Source organism: Thamnophis elegans, chromosome 4 (assembly GCF_009769535.1).
Source record: "Thamnophis elegans isolate rThaEle1 chromosome 4, rThaEle1.pri, whole genome shotgun sequence".
NCBI lineage: Eukaryota > Metazoa > Chordata > Lepidosauria > Squamata > Colubridae > Thamnophis > Thamnophis elegans.
The window spans coordinates 141,588,091-141,605,963 of record NC_045544.1 but is presented as its reverse complement, the minus strand read 5'-3'; the positions used below and the strand labels follow the sequence as shown (position 1 = coordinate 141,605,963).

Here is a 17,873-nt window from a genome sequence, read left to right as displayed (position 1 = left end):
GGAGGGGCAGGCGTGGCACGTAGGAACAATCCGTGGGGGGGGGGGGCACCCGGGAGGCCGCACTGGGCGTAATCCGATCGCCACTGCAGTGCGATGGAGAAAGGCAACCAGCCAGTGGAGTTACTTGATTGAATTAGGCGGCCGCAACAGATTCAAAAACAAATACATTAAATTTAAAAAGATAAAGAAGACTCGGTTTGCTGGCCGGGCTGCTGGAGGGGTAGGGAAGCCCCTTTGAGAGCCCCCTCCTCCCCTGGCAGGACCTTCCCTATTCCAGGGGTAAAGAGGGACACACACACACACACCCATGCGGCTCCTTGGTTGCAGGAGGGGACACGGCTGATGTCCATCCTTGTGAGCAAATATGGCCACGCCTGCCACTTTCCCCACTGATCTCCTCAGCCCTTTATCTATCCGCACATGCTCGTGTTCCCCACCGCCAGGCCCAAGGCTGGGAAACGCTGCCCTTCCACCAGGGAAGCTGAATGCAAAATACAGAACCACAAGAGTTGGAGGGGACCTTAGAGGTCTTCTAGTCCAACCCACCACCCAAGCGGGAGACCCTGTGTTATTTCAGACAAGGGACTGTCCCAGTGGTGGGTTCCAGATCCCGTCGCAGCTCGTACGTTGCGCACTGGGGCCAGGCGTCCCTAGTCGGGCACACACGCCGTGCACGCATGCACACGCCACCACCCTGCGACACCCAGCTGCTCAGCGGTGGTTGTGCAGGCGCCGCACACTGTGTGCACATGTGCAGTTGGCCGGTCACATTATAAACAGCCATGGAACGCAGGCGGGCGGACCCAACGAGGCACCGTACCGGTACAGTGGCCACTGCTCCCGGCTACTAACGGTATGGCCAGACCGGTCCGTACCACCCAGAACCCACCACTGGACTGTCCAGTCTCTTCTTAAAAGCCTCCAGTGATGAAGCCCCCACAACCTCTGGTGGCAAGCGGTTCCCCTGGTTAATGGAATGATCTCCCCGTAGAGATCCGGACCCTCACTACTCTTCCGGCCTTCCGTAAAGCCACTAAGACCTGGCTGTTCCGGCAGGCCTGGGGCTGTTGATCAGCATCCAGCCCCATTTTAAGTGTTTATATGTTGTGTATTTTTAAAATGATCATATTTCTGTTTTTTAATTTTCAATTCCCTTGTTTGTCTGTAAGCCGCCCAGAGTCCCCTGGGAGTGGGCGGCATACAAATACCAATAAACTGGAAACTTAATTGTCCTCCCTGTCAGGAAATTTCTCCTTAATTCCAGGTCCAACCTGTTGCCAATAAGCATGATACAGGTAAGTCCTCCAGTTACAAGTATTCACCACCGCACAGAAAACAGTGACTTATGACCGTATTTCATCCTTACGACCGTTGCAAACTCCCCATGGTCACCTGATCAGAATTCGGGTGATTGGCAAGGGGCTCATATTTATGACGGTCGCAGTGTCCCCGAGGAGGGAGTCACGTGACCTCCTTTTTTTAGTCTTAAAGCAAGTCTTAAAGGGCCCCCTGCTTAAGGAGCCGAGGGGCTGAAGATCAGGAAGGCTCTGGCTTTGCACAGGCAGCTGGGGAATGCCTCCCCCCACATGGCCCCCCAAGAGAAAAGGGACCTGCCCTTCCCTTTCCAGGCCTTTTAAAGCCACATTAATTTGGCCACCACATTATAAAAAAAAGAGGCAGAGACTTTGAAAAAGTAGAAAGAAGAGCCACTCAGATAAATCAAAGGCCGGGAGACGAAACCGCAGGAAGAACGGTTGCAGGAGTTGAGTCCAGTCTAGACAAAAGGGGGACTGGGGGGGGACACAGGATAGCAGCCTTCCAGCATTCGAGGGGCTGCCCCAAAGAAGAAGGAGCCAAGCTATTCTCCAAAGCCCCAGAAGGCAGGACAAGAAACCATGGATGGAAGCTAATCAAGGAGAGAAGCAACTTAGAACTGAGGAGAAACTTCCTGACCGTCAGAACATTTAACCAGTGGAACAGCTGGCCACCAGAAGTGGTAAGTGCTCCAACACTGGAGATTTTAAAGAAGAGGCTGGGCAGCCATTGGTCTGGAATGGTAGAGGGCCGTGGTGGCAAACATGTGGCACGCGGAGTGCTCTCTGAGGGAGCATGAGCCATCACCCCAGCTCGGCTCCACTGGGCGCCTCCCATCGGCCAGCTGATTTTCGGATCTCTGCCACACGTGTGTGGGAGCATGTGGGAGATGTGCATGCATGCGTAGGGTGTGTGTGCAGGGGTTTGCATGTGCAGGGGGAAGCACAGGGTATGTGCAATACATGTGCAGGGATGTCACACATATTATGTGTGTGGGCACATGCGTGCGCACTGTTGCACACACAATTTTGGCACACAATGACAAAAAGGTTAGCCATCAATGGTATAGGGTCTTCTGCTTGAGCAGGGGGCTGGACTAGAAGACCTCCAAGGTCCCTTCCAACCCTAGGATTCTATGATTTTGGAAGGGAGGGAGGGAGGATGGAAGGGAGGAAGGAAGGAAAGAAAATGAGAAAGGGACAAAGGAGAGGAAGGGAGGGAGGAAGAAAGGAAGGAAAAAAGGAGAAAGGGACAAAGGAGAGGAAGGGAGGGAGGAAGAAAGGAAGGAAAGAAAATGAGAAAGGGACAAAGGAGAGGGAGGGAGGGAGGAAGAAAAGAAGGAAAGAAAAGGAGAAAGGGACAAAGGAGAGGAAGGGAGGGAGGAAGAAAGGAAGGAAAGAAAATGAGAAAGGGACAAAGGAGAGGGAGGGAGGGATGAAGAAAAGAAGGAAAGAAAATGAGAAAGGGACAAAGGAGAGGAAGGGAGGGAGGAAGAAAGGAAGGAAAGAAAATGAGAAAGGGACAAAGGAGAGGGAGGGAGGGAGGGAGAGAGGAAGAAAGGAAGGAAAGAAAATGAGAAAGGGACAAAGGAGAGGAAGGGAGGGATGAAGAAAAGAAGGAAAGAAAATGAGAAAGGGACAAAGGAGAGGAAGGGAGGGAGGGAGAGAGAGAGGAAGAAAGGAAAGAAAGAAAATGAGAAAGGGACAAAGGAGAGGAAGGGGGGAGAAAGGAAGGAAGGAAGGGCAATGGATGGAAACTAATCAAGGAGAGAAGCAACCTGGAATTAAGGAGAAACTTCCTAACAGTGGGAACAATTAACCAGTGGAACAGCTGGCCACCAGAAGTTGTGGGGGCTCCGTCACTGGATGTCTTTAAGAAGAGACCGAAGAGTCACTTGTCTGGAGTGGTCTAGGGTCTCCTGCTCGAGCAGGGGCTGGACTAGAAGACCTCCAAGATCCCTCCCAGCTCTCTTCTGATTCCGATGAGGGCCTCCAATCCGGATTGTAGCCAGAGGGCCCTTAAAGGAAGCAGGTGTTTCAAATAACATTCTGGCCGAACCGGGAAGCCTCCCTGGCCGCAAGATGGGAAAAGGATTGAGGTTGGGAAACACGCAACAGGAAACACACCCAGCCAGCGCAGAGGCCGCCAGGCAGCCCCGCTCCCTTTGTGCAGTCTTGGCAAAGCAGCCGCACATTCCACAAATCACAGGCGCCCAAGTTGCGCTTCCCAACAAGAGAGAGAGAGAGAGAGAAAGGGAGGGTTACACAACCGCCGTTACGGGAAACGGGCCCCAGGCTTCCAAAACCAGTTCGCTCCCGCCAGGCACCTGGCCACATCCTGCTTGCAGGCTGGGTTCCCGCTGGGGGTTTCCAGGAGACAGGCAGTCTTCATTTAGCGACAACGGCACGGGGGTGGGTGGGGAGAGAAGCAGTCAGAGCTGCTCCAAGGGATCAAAATTAGGGCGCTCGGCAGTTGGCCTGTGCAGGGGTAGCCCTCGAGTTACGGCTGCAATCGAGCCCGAAATGTCTGTTGCTAAGTGAGACATTGGTTAAGTGGATTTTCCTCTACTTTATGACCCTTCTTGCCGCGGTTGTTAAGTTAGTAACACAGCTGTGAAGTGAACGTGGCTTCCGCATTGACTTCGCTTCTCAGAAGGTCGCAAAAGGGGATCGCGTGACACACACACACCCCGGGGCGCTGCGACCGTCATAAATGCGAGTCGGTTTCCAAGCACGAGAATTTTGATCAGGTGACCGCAGGGATGCTGCAACGGTTGTTAAGTGTGAAAAACAGTCACTTTTTTCGGTGCCATTGTAACGGTCACTAAACAGACTATTGTAAGTCAAGGACTGCCTGTATTTATGACAAGTATCAGTTCCAGGGCTCACGTGATCCCCTTCTGCAGCCTTCCAACAAGCAGTGTCACCTGACATTCACAACCCTCTGTGTGTGTGTGTGTGTGTGTGTGTGTGTGTGTGTGTGTGTGACTTAACAACTGCAGTGATTTGCTTAATAATTGTGGCAAGAAAGGAGCAAAAACCTGCTTAATGGACCTCTCGCTTAGCAAGGGAAACTGTGGGCTCAGTTGTGGTTCGTAAGTCGAGAACCCCTCCATAACGGGCGAATCGATGCACATCGAGAAAGAGCCGAGGTGGCGCAGTGGTTAGAGTGCAGTACTGCAGCCACTTCAGCTGACTGCAGTTCTGCAGTTCGGCGGTTCAAATCTCACCGGCTCAGGGTTGACTCAGCCTTCCATCCTTCCGAGGTGGGTGAAATGAGGACCCGGATTGTTGTTGGGGGCGATATGCTGACTCTGTAAACCGCTTAGAGAGGGCTGAAAGCCCTATGAAGCGGCATATAAGTCTAACTGCTATCTTATCAGGATATCCATGAAATGGAAGTGAAGAGAGGAAGCTGCTGGAGTAAATCACTTGTGACTGTGGGCGTCACTCAATGTCACAGCCAGCCAGAGCAGGAAAACCCCGAAGGCTCATTGGGTCAACTTCCTTGAAGAGGTTACAACATTTAACCCTTGAAGAAGCCACGTTTGGGATGCTGGTTTAATAACTGGGCACCCCAGGTGTAGAGGGATGGGCATGGAACAATCCAGAAAGGGCAGCCTCAGAGTGGGGGACCACAGGAGAACTTCCAATTCTCATATCTCCTCCATTATCCATGTCGTTCTCGTCTTATTTATTTACAATTGAATTTACATTGCCCGTGGCGAATGACCTCAATGGGGGGGCCAGGATTTCTGTTGATGAGCCAGGCAGTTGATAAGCGAGTCCCGGCCTGATTTTACAACCGTTTTTGAGCAACTGTTGCTAAGCCAATCACCAAAGTTGTGAGGTTTATCATGCAACTTTCCCAAATGAACTGAGCTTCTAGGAGGATCTTGGGAACGCTGCCAAGGATGAGCACAGAACCAGCACATGATGCTCCCACTGTCATGTGGAGACTCTGGAAAGGGAAGAGCCACCGAGGTGATCGGGGGGGGGGGGGGCTGGAGGCTAAAAAAACGGGAAGAACCATTGCAGGAATTGGGGATGTCTAGTTTAGTGAAGAGAAGGACTAAGAGGGACACGAGAGCGTCTTCCAATATTTAAGTGTCCATACCATTTCATAATTCCTGGGTAAGGCCAGGAATATTTGGAATATTTGCATCCAATTTTGGTCGCCGCGATAGATGTGGAGACTCTGGAAAGAGTGCAGAGAAGAGCAACAAAGAGGATTAGGGGACCGGAGGCTAAAATATATGAAGGACGGTTGTGTATGGCCAGTCTGGGGAAGGACCAGGGGTGACATGATAGCAGTCTTCCAATATTTTAGGGATTGCCACAAAGAAGAGGAGGGGGTCAAGCTATTCTCCAAGGCACCGGAGGGTAGGACAAGAAGCAATGGGTGGAAACTAATCAAGGAGAGAAGCAACCTAGAACTAAGGAGGAATTTCCTGACAGGGAGGACAATTAACTACCAGAAGTTAAGTCTGGGTGCTCCATCACTGGGGGTTTTCAAGAAGAGATTGGACAGCCATTTGTCTGAAATGGTGTAGGGGGTCCCCTGCTTGAGCAGGGGGCTCGACTAGAAGACCTCAAAGGTCCCTTCCAACTACGTTATTCTGTTCTGTTCATAAATTTGACTGTGTGTAGTATTTTACGTATGCTTTTATCGCTGTTGGGTGGGACACGGTGGCTCAGTGGTTAAGACGCTGAGCTTGTCGATCAGAAAGGTCAGCCGTTTGGAGGTTCGAATCGCTAGCGCCGCGTAACGGAGGGAGCTCCCGTGACTTGCCCCAGCTTCAGGCCAACCTAGAAGTTTGAAAGCATGTAAAAACGCAAGTAGAAAAATAGGAACCACCGTTGGTGGGAAGGGAACAGCGTTTCATGTGCCTTCAGCATTTAGTCATGCCAGCCACATGACCACAGAGAAGTCTTTGGTCAGCGCTGGCTCTTCGGTTTTCAAACGGAGATGAGAACCGCCCCCTAGAGTTGGGAACGACTAGCGCACATGTGCAAGGGAAACCTTTATCGCTGTTCAGTTTTTGTTCCTTTGGATAGTAAACCGCCCAGAGTTACCCTGAGGTAGGATGGGCGGCCAATAAAACTTATAAATAAATGTCAGTCGCCAAGTGTCACATTTTGATGATGTTGACGGTGAAGATGCTATAGCAATAGCAGTTAGATTTATATACCGCTTCATAGGGCTTTCAGCCCTCTCTAAGCAGTTTACAGAGTCAGCATATTGCCCCCAACAACAATCCGGGTCCTCATTTCACCCAGATAGATAGATAGATAGATAGATAGATAGATAGATAGATAGATAGATGGATGGATGATAGGTTGGTTGGTTGGTAGGTAGGTAGGTAGGTAGGTAGGTAGGTAGGTAGATAGATAGATAGATAGATAGATAGATAGATAGATAGATAGATAGATAGATAGATAGATAGATATAGACGGATAGATAGATAGATGAGATGATAGAGATAGAAATATAGAGATAGCAATAGCAATAGCAGTTAGACTTATATACCGCTTCATAGGGCTTTCAGCCCTCTCTAAGCGGTTTACAGAGTCAGCATATCGCCCCCAACAACAATCCGGGTCCTCATTTTACCCACCTCGGAAGGATGGAAGGCTGAGTCAACCTTGAGCCAGTGAGATTTGAACAGCCGAACTGCAGATAACAGTCAGCTGAAGTGGCCTGCAGTACTGCACCCTAACAACTGCGCCACCTCGGCTCTCTCTCTCTATGACGGTCATAAGTGCAGGGACCAGTTGCAAAACACTATTTCAGTGGCAGGGTGACTGAAGGAACAGTAAAGGAACGGTTGTGAGTGTAATGACTACCAATATGGGAAATCAAGCATCTCCTACGCTGCGGGATTACCGTTCCCAGCCAGCTGAAGCCTGAAGGAAGATCTTTTGGGATCGCCAAAGATCAGGGATCTCAGTCAAGAAGGAATCAGTCCGGTACGAATGGCTTTTGCAAAAGCCTAAACCTCAGGAGTCTTCACAGAATAAATAGGGAATGGCAGAGTTGCAGGGACATTGGAGGTCGAAACGTCCAACCCGCTGCTTGGACAGAAGACCTTGAGACCAGGGGTGTCCAACCTTGGCCACTTTTAAAACTTGTGGACTTCAACTCCCAGAATTCCCCAGCCTCTTACGGCCAAAAACCATTCCGGACAAATGGGTTTCCAAGCAGTTTTTGAAAACTTCCAGAGGCCAGTCTTTCCACAGGTTAATTCAGTGTTTCTCAACCTTGGTGACTTTTAAGTCCTGTGGACTTCAACTCCCAGAATCCCCCAGCCAGCATAGCTGGCTGGGGAATTCTGGGAGTTGAAGTCCACAGGACTTAAAAGTCACCAAGGTTGAGAAACAGTGGGTTAATTGTTCTCACTGTCAAGGAAATTTCTCCTTTAGATTGGAGCTTCCATTCCTTCTTTCCTATCCTGCCCTCAGGTGTGTTAAATCAATTAAAACCCTACAGGTTCCAAAAGAAGCCGGATTTGCAATGCAAGAGGCCCACAGGCCCCGGAGGTTGAATTCATCAGCTGGCACCGGGTGCATTTAATTGTTCCTTTTTAAAGGCGGGAGTCAATAATTAACATATGGGCTCGTGCAGGCATAGCTGCAGAAACCCAGGATCACGTAATTGTCATTTACGAGTTTCTCAGCCGGCTTGTGCCAAGGTGGGGTGGGGGGGATCTAGATTCACTTAACGACCGTGTTATACACTTAACAGTGGCAAAAAGGCCGTAAAATTAGGCACAATTCCCTTAACATCTGCTTTGCGAAGCCATGGAAATTTCGGTCCCAATTGTCGTGAGTTTAGGATTATCTGTGTGTGCAAACTATTAAGGGATTTTTTAAAAAAAAAATCTTATTTAGAAAAAAACCTCTTGCAGAGCTGCAAAAGACCCACAACCTCATTGTCATGGTTTCAGGATAAATGGACCAGCGGCTTAATTCATAGATCTGGAAGGGACCTCAAAGGTCATCTGTCCAACCCTGCCAAAGCAGGGAACCCCCCCCCCCCACGGCTCAGAAAAAGGGTCTTTGTCCAAAACAGTCCCAGTGTAGGAACCTCCCCTCCAGATAGGTCAGGCCTAACCTCTATACAGCTAGTCCTCCACTTACAACAGTTCATTTAGTGAACCGTTCAAACTTACAAGGGCACTGGGGGAAAAAAGTGACTTACGGCCGATTTTCACACTTACGACCGGGTCACAAAAGTAACTTTTTTCGGTGACGTTGTAACTTTAAATGGTCACTACACAAAATGTTGTAGGTAGGGGACTGCCTGTGTCCTCCTTTATAGGCAGTCCTTGCCTTACATCAATTCACTTAGTGACTGTTCAAAGTTACACTGAAGGGCACTGGAAAAAGTGTCTTATGGCCGATGGTCGCACTGCAGCATCAAAATTCAGCCGCTCGGCAATTGGCTCGTACGTATGACGGTCGCAATGTCCCAGGGTCACGTGGTCCCCTTTTGCGACCGTCTGAGAAAGCAGAGTCAGTGGGGAGTTTGGATTCCCTTAAGAACTGCACCACTCACAGCTGCAGTGATTCGCCTAACAACTGGAGCAGTGTTTCTCAACCTTGGCGACTTTTAAGTCCTGTGGACTTCAACTCCCAGAATCCCCCAGCCAGCTATGCTATGCTGGCTGGGGGATTCTGGGAGTTGAAGTCCACAGGACTTAAAAGTCGCCAAGGTTGAGAAACACTGAACTGGGGTAAGAAAGGTCGCAAAATGGGGGCAAAACCCACTCAACCGCCTTGCTTAGCAATGTAATCTTTGGGCTCAACTGTGGTCGTTAGTTGAGGATTACCTGTCATGCCAGGCAACACCCCTTCCCCAAGACCGTCTTCAGAAAGGGGACAAATCCAGAGGCCACACAGATCCCTTCTCGAGAGGGGGCAAAAATCCGGGGTCTTCCCCGGGAGGCCCCCACCCCATCCCATGAGCCTCCTTCCGGGAGCTCCTGCCTCCGAAGAGGAAAACCAAAGGCAACTTTGATGACTAAATCCATAAAATAAACAAAATAGACATTATTCCCAAGACCAGCTAGCTCTCTTACTGGAAGCCAGGGGAAAAAAACCCAGGGCGTGGCACCAGCAGCTGGTTCTCACTTCCTTATCAGTTTATCAGGGGCACTTATCTCACACAACATGACATACACAACACACACAGACACAAACACACACAAAGGTGGTCTGCTTTTCTCCAGTGGGTGGGCCTCCTGGGTACCTGGTTTTCCTTTCTTTCTTTCTGCTCTGTTTTATTCAGAGAATTAAGATAAAGCATCAACATATCCCAAGAAAACAAAGGCATCAAACAGGGAAGAAGAAGACAATGGGCCACTCTGGGTATATAATGTCATCCTGGCACCCGTTTTATGATCCATCCTCAAAGCAACCAATTTCCAATTTCCAATTTAATAAAATGTGCATGCCGCCCACTCCCTAGGGACTCTGGGCGGCTTACAGACAGATAAAAACATTTAAAAATTTAAAAATAAAGGTACATTATTAAAATTGCACATCATCCATCCAGTGTCGGTGGGGCTGGATGTTGATCAACAGCCCCAGGCCTGCGGGAACAGCCAGGTCTTGGTGGGCTTTACGGAAGGCCGGACCAGGTTGTCCATCTTACTCCCTTCCAGGGAGCAACCCCCCCCCCCACGGCAAGGGGAGAGCCCTCTGCGCATGCTCAGGAGCCCCCTCTCTTCTTTCCTTCATTGCAATTGGCATGCCACCCATCTCGCCCTCAAGAGGCCCCGATTGCTCTGATGGGGTCCGAGATTGCCTACAGGCAGGAGGGGAGATTTTACACCCTCTTGGGGGGGGGGGAAGGAAATCTTCCTGCCCCCTCCGCTCGCAGACACCCCTCAGAAATGGGTGCAGCACCCCCCCCACCCATCAATCCGGCCAAGGGTCTTTCTTGGTTTCCAAGTAGTGATGGTGGGGGGGGGGGCTCTGCAGAGGCTGTGAGGTTGTGTGTGACCCCCTCCCCTAGGGCACCCCAGGAAGGATGCACCCCCAAAGGAGCCCCCCCCCCACTTCTGCAATATGATCAGCTGAGACCCTGAAAGGCAATGGTGGCAGAGGGGGGGGGACTTTGGAGGAGAAAAGGAGTGCTTGAACCCCCCCCCCTCCCCATGATCCCCATCCCCAAAAGTGGGACAAAGGACCCCCTCCCTCTCCTGGAAAGGGGAGTTTGTAAAGCCCCTTCCCCTCCCCAAAAAGGGGGGTATTCTCCTCTCCATCCCTCTCCCCATATTCAGGGCGTAAACCCCCCCTCCCTCTCCCCTCCTGCTCCCCCTCCCTCTCTGAAAGCGAGGCACACGGCCCCCCTCCCCCCCAAAAGGGGCAAGGCCCCCTCCCCAAAGAGGGGTAACACCCTTCTCCCCAAAAGGAGGGGGGGATAAGATCCTCTCCCTGTATTGGGCTCATAAGGACCCCCTCCCCTCCCCCAAAGAGCCGTGAGCTGCCCCCCCCTCCCCTAAAGACCCCATAACGGGGAGCTGCTGTGGGGGGGGGAGCAGGGAGGGGCAAAGGGGATCCCAGAGGTTTCCAAACGGGCCTGCCCTGCTTGGAACCCCGAGGGGAACGGCGGCGCCCAGAAGCAGCTTCCCAGAGAACACGCGAAGGCAGCCGCGCCGCGTTCACACGTGACGCGCGTGTTTCAACCCCTCGCCCTCCTTCCCCGCGCCGCGACACGCGTCCCCACACCCCCACGCCCTCCCTCTCCCTCCCCCCGGCGCCCTACCTGAGACGACGAGCGCCTCGTTGGGCCCCACCGTGTGGCAGTTCCCCATAGCGGGATCCAGGCGCCTCAACTCGGCTCGGCCGCCGCCACCGCCGCCTCAGGCAAGCCGCGGGGGGCGGGGCTCCAGGCCACGCCCCACGCGCCCGCCCACCGGAAGCCCCCGCGCGGGGCACTTCCGGGCGCGCCATCTTGGGCGCGGCTGAGGCGGCGGGGCTCCGCTCGCTCGTCCGCCCGGCCCGCCCTGCCCGAGGGTCGCCCCCGAGGGGGATACCGGGGCAGGGGGCGCTTCTTCTCGCGGCTTTCCCCCGGGGCCGGTGGGCCCGTTCACCGAGAGGCATACCCATTGAATAAATAAAGATACCCTGATTTTCCTCGCTCTTCCCCGAACCTGCCCATATGGAGGGCTCCTTGACTTACAGGCGGTCCTCGACTTACAACGCTTCGCTTGGGGACCATTCCAAGCCGCAGCAGCGCTGGGGAAAAAAAAGTGGCTTGTGTACCAGTTGTCACACTTAGCGACCGTCGCAGCATCACCGCCGCGGTCGCGTGATTGATAATTGGTATGCTTGACGACTGTGACTGGCGTTTATGACGGTCGCAGTGTCCCGGGGTCACGTGATTTCCCACCTTTGCCGCCTCCTGACGTGCAAAGTCGATGGGGGGAAGCTGGATTCACTTAACGACCTTGTTGCTAATTTATCAACGGCAGGGATTCGCTTAACAACCGTGGCAAGGAGTCGTGAAATGGGGCAAAACGCAACACATTTCTCACGTAAATTTTGGGCTCAGTTGTCGTCATAAGTTGGGGATTGCTTGTATTTCCTTGAGGGTGGAGGTTTCTATTTCCTTGCAGTTGTTTCATCACCCAACTAGGGAACATCATCCGTGTGAGGAGGAGGACTGGGGGGGTTCTGGGTCCTCTTTCAGCTTTTTCTCTTCTTTTAGCAGACAAAAATTCTGCGCAAACTACGGAGCATCCTCAGTAACAAATGTTAAGTGTGGAAAACATGGGCTTTGTAGTCTTCCAAAGAGGGGCCTTTTGTCTTTCAAATGCAGGTGGAAGGGCTGAGTTTGTTCTGCTACGTTGTGCCATGCGTTTATGAAGTGGTGGTTTTGTTTCCCCAATGTACAGAGATGCACATAGCAGTAACAATAGCAGTTAGACTTATCTACCGCTTCATAGGGCTTTCAGCCCTCTCTAAGCGGTTTACAGAGTCAGCATTATTGCCCCCAACAATCTGGGTCCTCATTTCACCCAGATAGATAGATAGATAGATAGATAGATAGATAGATAGATAGATGATAGATGATAGATAGATAGATAGATAGATAGATAGATAAGATAGATGATAGATAGATAGATAGATAGATAGATAGATAGATGATAGATAGATAGATAGATAGATAGATAGATAGATAAGATAGATAAGATAGATAGATAGATAGATAGATAGATAGATAGATAGATAGATAGATAGATAGATAGATAGATAGATAGATAGATAGATGATAGATGATAGATAGATAAATAGATGATAGATAGATGATGGATGATAGGTAGAGAGACAGAGAAAGACAGATGGCTGATAGATAGGATAAGAAGATTAGATAGATAGGTAGGTAGGTAGGTAGATAGATAGATAGGTAGATAGATAGATAGGTAGATAGATAGATAGCAATAGCAGTTAGACTTATATACCACTCCATAGGGCTTTCAGCCCTCTCTAAGCGGTTTACAGAGTCAGCATATCGCCCCCAACAATCCGATAGATAGATAGATAGATAGATGATAGATAGATAGATAGATAGATATAGATAGATAAATAGATAGATATAGATAGATAGATAGATAGATAGATAGATAGCAATAGCAGTTAGACTTATGTACCGCTTCATAGGGCTTTCAGCCCTCTCTAAGCGGTTTACAGAGTCAGCATATTGCCCCCCAACAATCCGATAGATAGATAGATAGATAGATAGATAGATAGATAGATAGATAGATAGAAAGAGACAGACAGACAGCAATAGCAATAGCAGTTAGACTTACATACCGCTTCCTAGGGCTTTCAGCCCTCTCTAAGCGGTTTACAGAGTCAGCATATTGCCCCCAAAAACAATCCGGGTCCTCATTTCACCCACCTCGGAAGGATGGAAGGCTGAGTCAACCCTGAGCCGGTGAGATTAGAACCGCTGAACTGCAGATAACAGTCAGCTGAAGTGGCCTGCAGTGCTGCACCCTAACCACTGCGCCACCTCAGCTCAATCATCACAAACATGGCTCACTGCATTGTACTACATGTAACCTATTGCTCAGAACACATTGGGATAACCATGACCTGGATAACATAATCTCCATAGACATTTTACACTGATGACATTACCTAGTTGGGTCGTGAAATGTCTGTCAGAAAACAACCAAGCTCAGAGGGCACCAAGGACCCCACAGTCATCCTCCTTCCCTTCCTCCTCATCTCCTCTTTTCCCCCTTCCTCCCCCTCTTCTTTCTCTTCCCCTCCCCTCTCCTCTCTCCCCTCCTCCTCTCCACAAACCCTACTCCCGTCTAACACTGATGGTGTTCCCTAGTTGGGTCGTGAAATGTCTGCAAGGAAACCACCCAGCTCAGAGAGAAACAAGGTTCCCACAGTCCTCCTCCTCTTCCTCTTGGAAGCCCCCCCCCCTTCTAGCACTGATGATGTTATCTAGTTGGGTCGTGAGATGTCTGCAAGAAAACCTCCAAGCTCAGAGGATCAACTAATACCACATAATCCTTCTCCCTGCAAACCCCTCCTTCTAGCCCTGAGGATGTTTCCTAGTTGGGTCGTGAAACGCCTGCAAGGAAGCCACCAAACTCGGAGAGCACCAAGGACCCCACAGCCGTCCTCCTCCTGCTGGCAACCCCCCCTCCCTCCTTTCTGGTGGAGAAAAGAGACCGACGACTTGATGGGTTTTTTCCTTTATTTAACAGATTCTTATGCCCAGCGTTGGGCAGCTCACCACAACAAACCTCACCATTCTTTTCCAGTTTTTCAAACTCTCAGAAATTCAACGCTTCTCTCAGCCGCACCACACAATTGGATGCCCACTTTGTGTTACCCCGAACTCCGTTTAAGTGGTCAGTCCCAGGAGCCTCTCGCTGAATTCCCAGAGCTTCTTGGCCAGCTGGTCATCGCAAGCCGGTGCCGAGGGCACCTTCGGCCGGCAGTCCACGAAATACCACCCGGTCAGCCCCTCGATGCCCTCCTCGGTGGCGCAGTAGATGGAGGTCTGGGCACCAGCTTCGCTATTTCGGACGAACAGCTTCATGAACAAAAAGGACCAAAATACCCACCATGGAAAGGAGCGATTAATTTCGGTTCTAACAAATCCTGAAAGCAAGAGAGAGATGGTTGAGTGAACGACCTGGGGTGGAAGGCGGCAGCTTCCAGGGTGACCCAGATGGAGGAGGAGGAGGAGGAGGAGGGGGAGGAGGAGGAAGGGGAGGAGATCCCCAATAACCCTTTGCACAACATCCATTCCCCATTTGAAGCCTTGGGGCAACTTCTAAATATTTTTCTGAAGACCCAATGCTGAAGGGAGTGGGCCATTGTGCAAAGGGTGTGTGTGTATGTGTTTGTGTGCATCTGAGCATTGCACAACTTAGTGGCTAGCACATTCCCTTGTATATTATAGGTAGTCCTCAACTTACGACCACAGTTGATTGATTGATTGATTGATTGATTGATTGATTGATTACATTTGTATGCCGCCCTTTTCCCCGAAGGGGACTCAGGGCGGCTCACAATTCAATCAGGGAAGGGGGTACAGACAAGGGAATAAGTTAAGTTAAGCCCAAAATTTCCATTGCTGAGTAAGACCGCTGTTAAGTGAGTTTTGCCCCATTTGACAATCTTTCTTGCCACCGTTGTTAAGTGAATCACTGCAGTTGTTACTTAACACGGTTAAGTGAATTTGTTTCTCCCCTTGATTTAGTTTGTTAGAAGGTCGCAAAAGGGAATGTATGATTCTGGGATGTTGCGACCGTCATAAATATGAGGCAGTTGCCAAGCCTCTGAATTTTGACCCCGAGGATGCTGCAGAACTCAAAACTGTAAAAAGTGGTCATAACTCACATTTTTCAGTAACTGAATGGTCACTAGAAGAAAAGCCGTAAGGAGAGGATTCCCTCAACCTTTAAATGAGGAATATTAAATAATGCCGATTCAGGGATGCCCAACCTTAGCAATCTTAAGACTTCAACTCCCAGAATTCCACAGCCAGCCATAATCAGAGAGCACCGAGGATCTCCCCCCAGTCCTTCCTCCTCCTCCTCCTCCTCCTCTTCCTCCTCCTCCTCCTCCTCCTCTAATCCCCCCCTCCTCTCTAGCCCTGATTATGTTCCCTTGTTGGGTCATGAAATGTCTGCAAGAAAACCACCAAGCTCAGAGATCCCCAAGGACCCCACGACATCCAAATACTTGCAGAAATACGTCAAGCTGCTCTCAGATACAACCATCCTCTTTGCCAGCAAAATAATAATAATAAATAAATAAATAAAAATAATTGAAATGCCCAATGACGAACCAATTAAATGCAACGGAAATGAAGCCCACAAATACTTAGGCATTCTGCAGTTGGATAACATCAAGCATGGAGAAGTAAAAACTATTGTCAGGCGAGAGTACACCAACAGAGTTAGGAAAATTTTGAAATCTAAATTGAATGGTGGAAATACAATCAAGGCCATAAATACCTGGGCAATACCAGTTATAAGATACACAGCTGGTATAGTTAACTGGACACAAGCTTATTTGGACATTTTGGACCGAAAAACCTGGAAACTAATGACAATGCACTACAGTTTACATCCACGTGGTGATACTGATAGACTATATCTGCCCCGAAAATCAGGTGGCAGAGGATTATTACAAGTGAAGCAAACTGTTGAAGAAGAAAAACATGCACTGATTGATTATTTAAAAGAAAGTCAAGAACATCTATTAATCGAAGTAAAGAACAAAAATCTATTGAAGGTCCAACAGATGAAACAAGAATACAGAAAAGATGTGATAAAATCAAGAATGGAGAGTTGGCAGAACAAAGCACTGCATGGCCAATTTCTGGAAAAAATAAAAGATAAAGTGGACATTGAAAAAACTTGGTTATGGTTAACAGCAGGTACATTAAAGAAAGAAACAGAGTCACTAATCCTGGCTGCGCAAGAACAAGCTATCCACACAAATGCCATTAAGGCCAAAATCGAAAAATCCTCTGGTGATGCCAGATGCAGACTTTGCAAAGAAGCTGATGAAACTGTTGATCACATACTCAGCTGCTGTAAAAAAATATCACCCAGACTGATTATAAATTGCGGCACAATTCAGTAGCACAAATGATCCACTGGAATTTGTGCAAAAATTATAATATTAAAACAGCAACAAACTGGTGGGAACATAAGCCTAAAAAAGTCACCGAAAATCAGATGGTCAAGATCTTGTGGGATTTCCGTATACAAACCGACAAAATACTGGCGCATAACACACCAGACATCACACTGGTTGAGAAAAATAAGGTCACAATCATAGACATCGCAATACCAGGTGATAGCAGGGTCGACAAGAAGGAACATGAAAAAATCGTGAAATACCAGGATTTAAAAATCGAAATTCAACACTTATGGCACAAACCAGCAGTGGTAATTCCAGTGGTAATCGGCACATTGGGTGCTGTTCCAAAAGCACTGGAATTACATTTAAAACAGTTAAAAATTGACAAAATCACCATCAGTCAAATGCAAAAAGCCGCACTGCTTGGATCTGCACGCATATTACGAAAATACGTTACAACGTCCTAGGCCCCTGGGTGGGGCCCGACTAGTAACCAATGCCAAATCCAGCGAAACAACTGGCCGCTGTGATACAATTGTATAATAATATCCAGATTCAGATGTTAGTGAACAAAGACTAGCAGATCAAAGGCGATTTATTATACGGAATAAAGTGTTTAGTGACGTCGAACTTGAGGAAATTCAGGCAAATTGCAAAACCAAAAAAAAACAATATCACAAGCGGAAATAACTGATATTCAAGACACAACTAAAGACATTGTAGTAGAACTCCCAGAAGAAGCTCTCGGGGAGGAAATAACACCACCACCACTAGAACCAGTTATCACTGAACCAACTGATGAACTAACTTAAAAACAAAAAGAATTGAAGGATAAGATCATGGAGCATTTTCTGCTTAATGAGGAAAGGCAACGTTTACCATCACTAAAAACTGTGCCTAAGAAAATTTTGGCCCCATTCATGAAAATGGTTAATGCAGTGTTTTCAACAATTGAATCGGGATCCATCTTGGAAACAAACCACTTAATGTACAGCGCAGCTGTAATAGTCACTAATGAACTAGGCATTAAAATTAAAGTACCTAGTCACACAACAGAAAAAGCATCAAAGCCAAAGTGGAAAATCCGTTTAGAACAAAAAATCAAAAAATTAAGGGCAGATGCTAGTAACTTAAAGAACATGCATGAGCAACGGCTTAAAAACAACAAAATCATAGATCGGCTAATCAGAAGATATAGATTGGATACAAGAAACATCAATGAAGCTATAGAGATTGTAAAACAGCAGATAACAGCAACAGCTAGAAAAATTGAAAGATATGAGGCACGAATCATCCAATATAAACAAAATCAGCAATTTCGATCAGACCAACGGCGTTTTTATCAAAGTCTTAATGTAAATGGTGACACCAAAAGTGAAAAACCAGAAAAATAGGCCACAGTTGAATTCTGGAAAGAATTGTGGG

General features: G+C 48.8%; 2 protein-coding genes across 5 annotated transcripts in view; both read right to left on the bottom strand.

The window, feature by feature from the left end:
- LOC116507819 (flotillin-2-like) overlaps window positions 1-11,214 on the bottom strand; it is a 44,208-nt gene extending 32,994 nt beyond the window's left edge. Inside the window, exon 1 of the mRNA XM_032216153.1 lies at window positions 11,086-11,214. Within this exon, the coding sequence (XP_032072044.1) occupies window positions 11,086-11,134 (49 nt within the window). The 5' untranslated portion in view covers window positions 11,135-11,214. The remainder of the gene's footprint in view (window positions 1-11,085) is intronic.
- Window positions 11,215-14,026: 2,812 nt separating this feature from the next.
- LOC116507325 (dehydrogenase/reductase SDR family member 13-like) overlaps window positions 14,027-17,873 on the bottom strand; it is a 134,133-nt gene continuing 130,286 nt past the window's right edge. For all 4 annotated transcript variants that reach the window (XM_032215380.1, XM_032215381.1, XM_032215378.1 and 1 more), the window contains exon 5: window positions 14,027-14,450. In XM_032215380.1, the coding sequence (XP_032071271.1) occupies window positions 14,191-14,450 (260 nt within the window). In that variant the 3' untranslated portion in view covers window positions 14,027-14,190. The remainder of the gene's footprint in view (window positions 14,451-17,873) is intronic.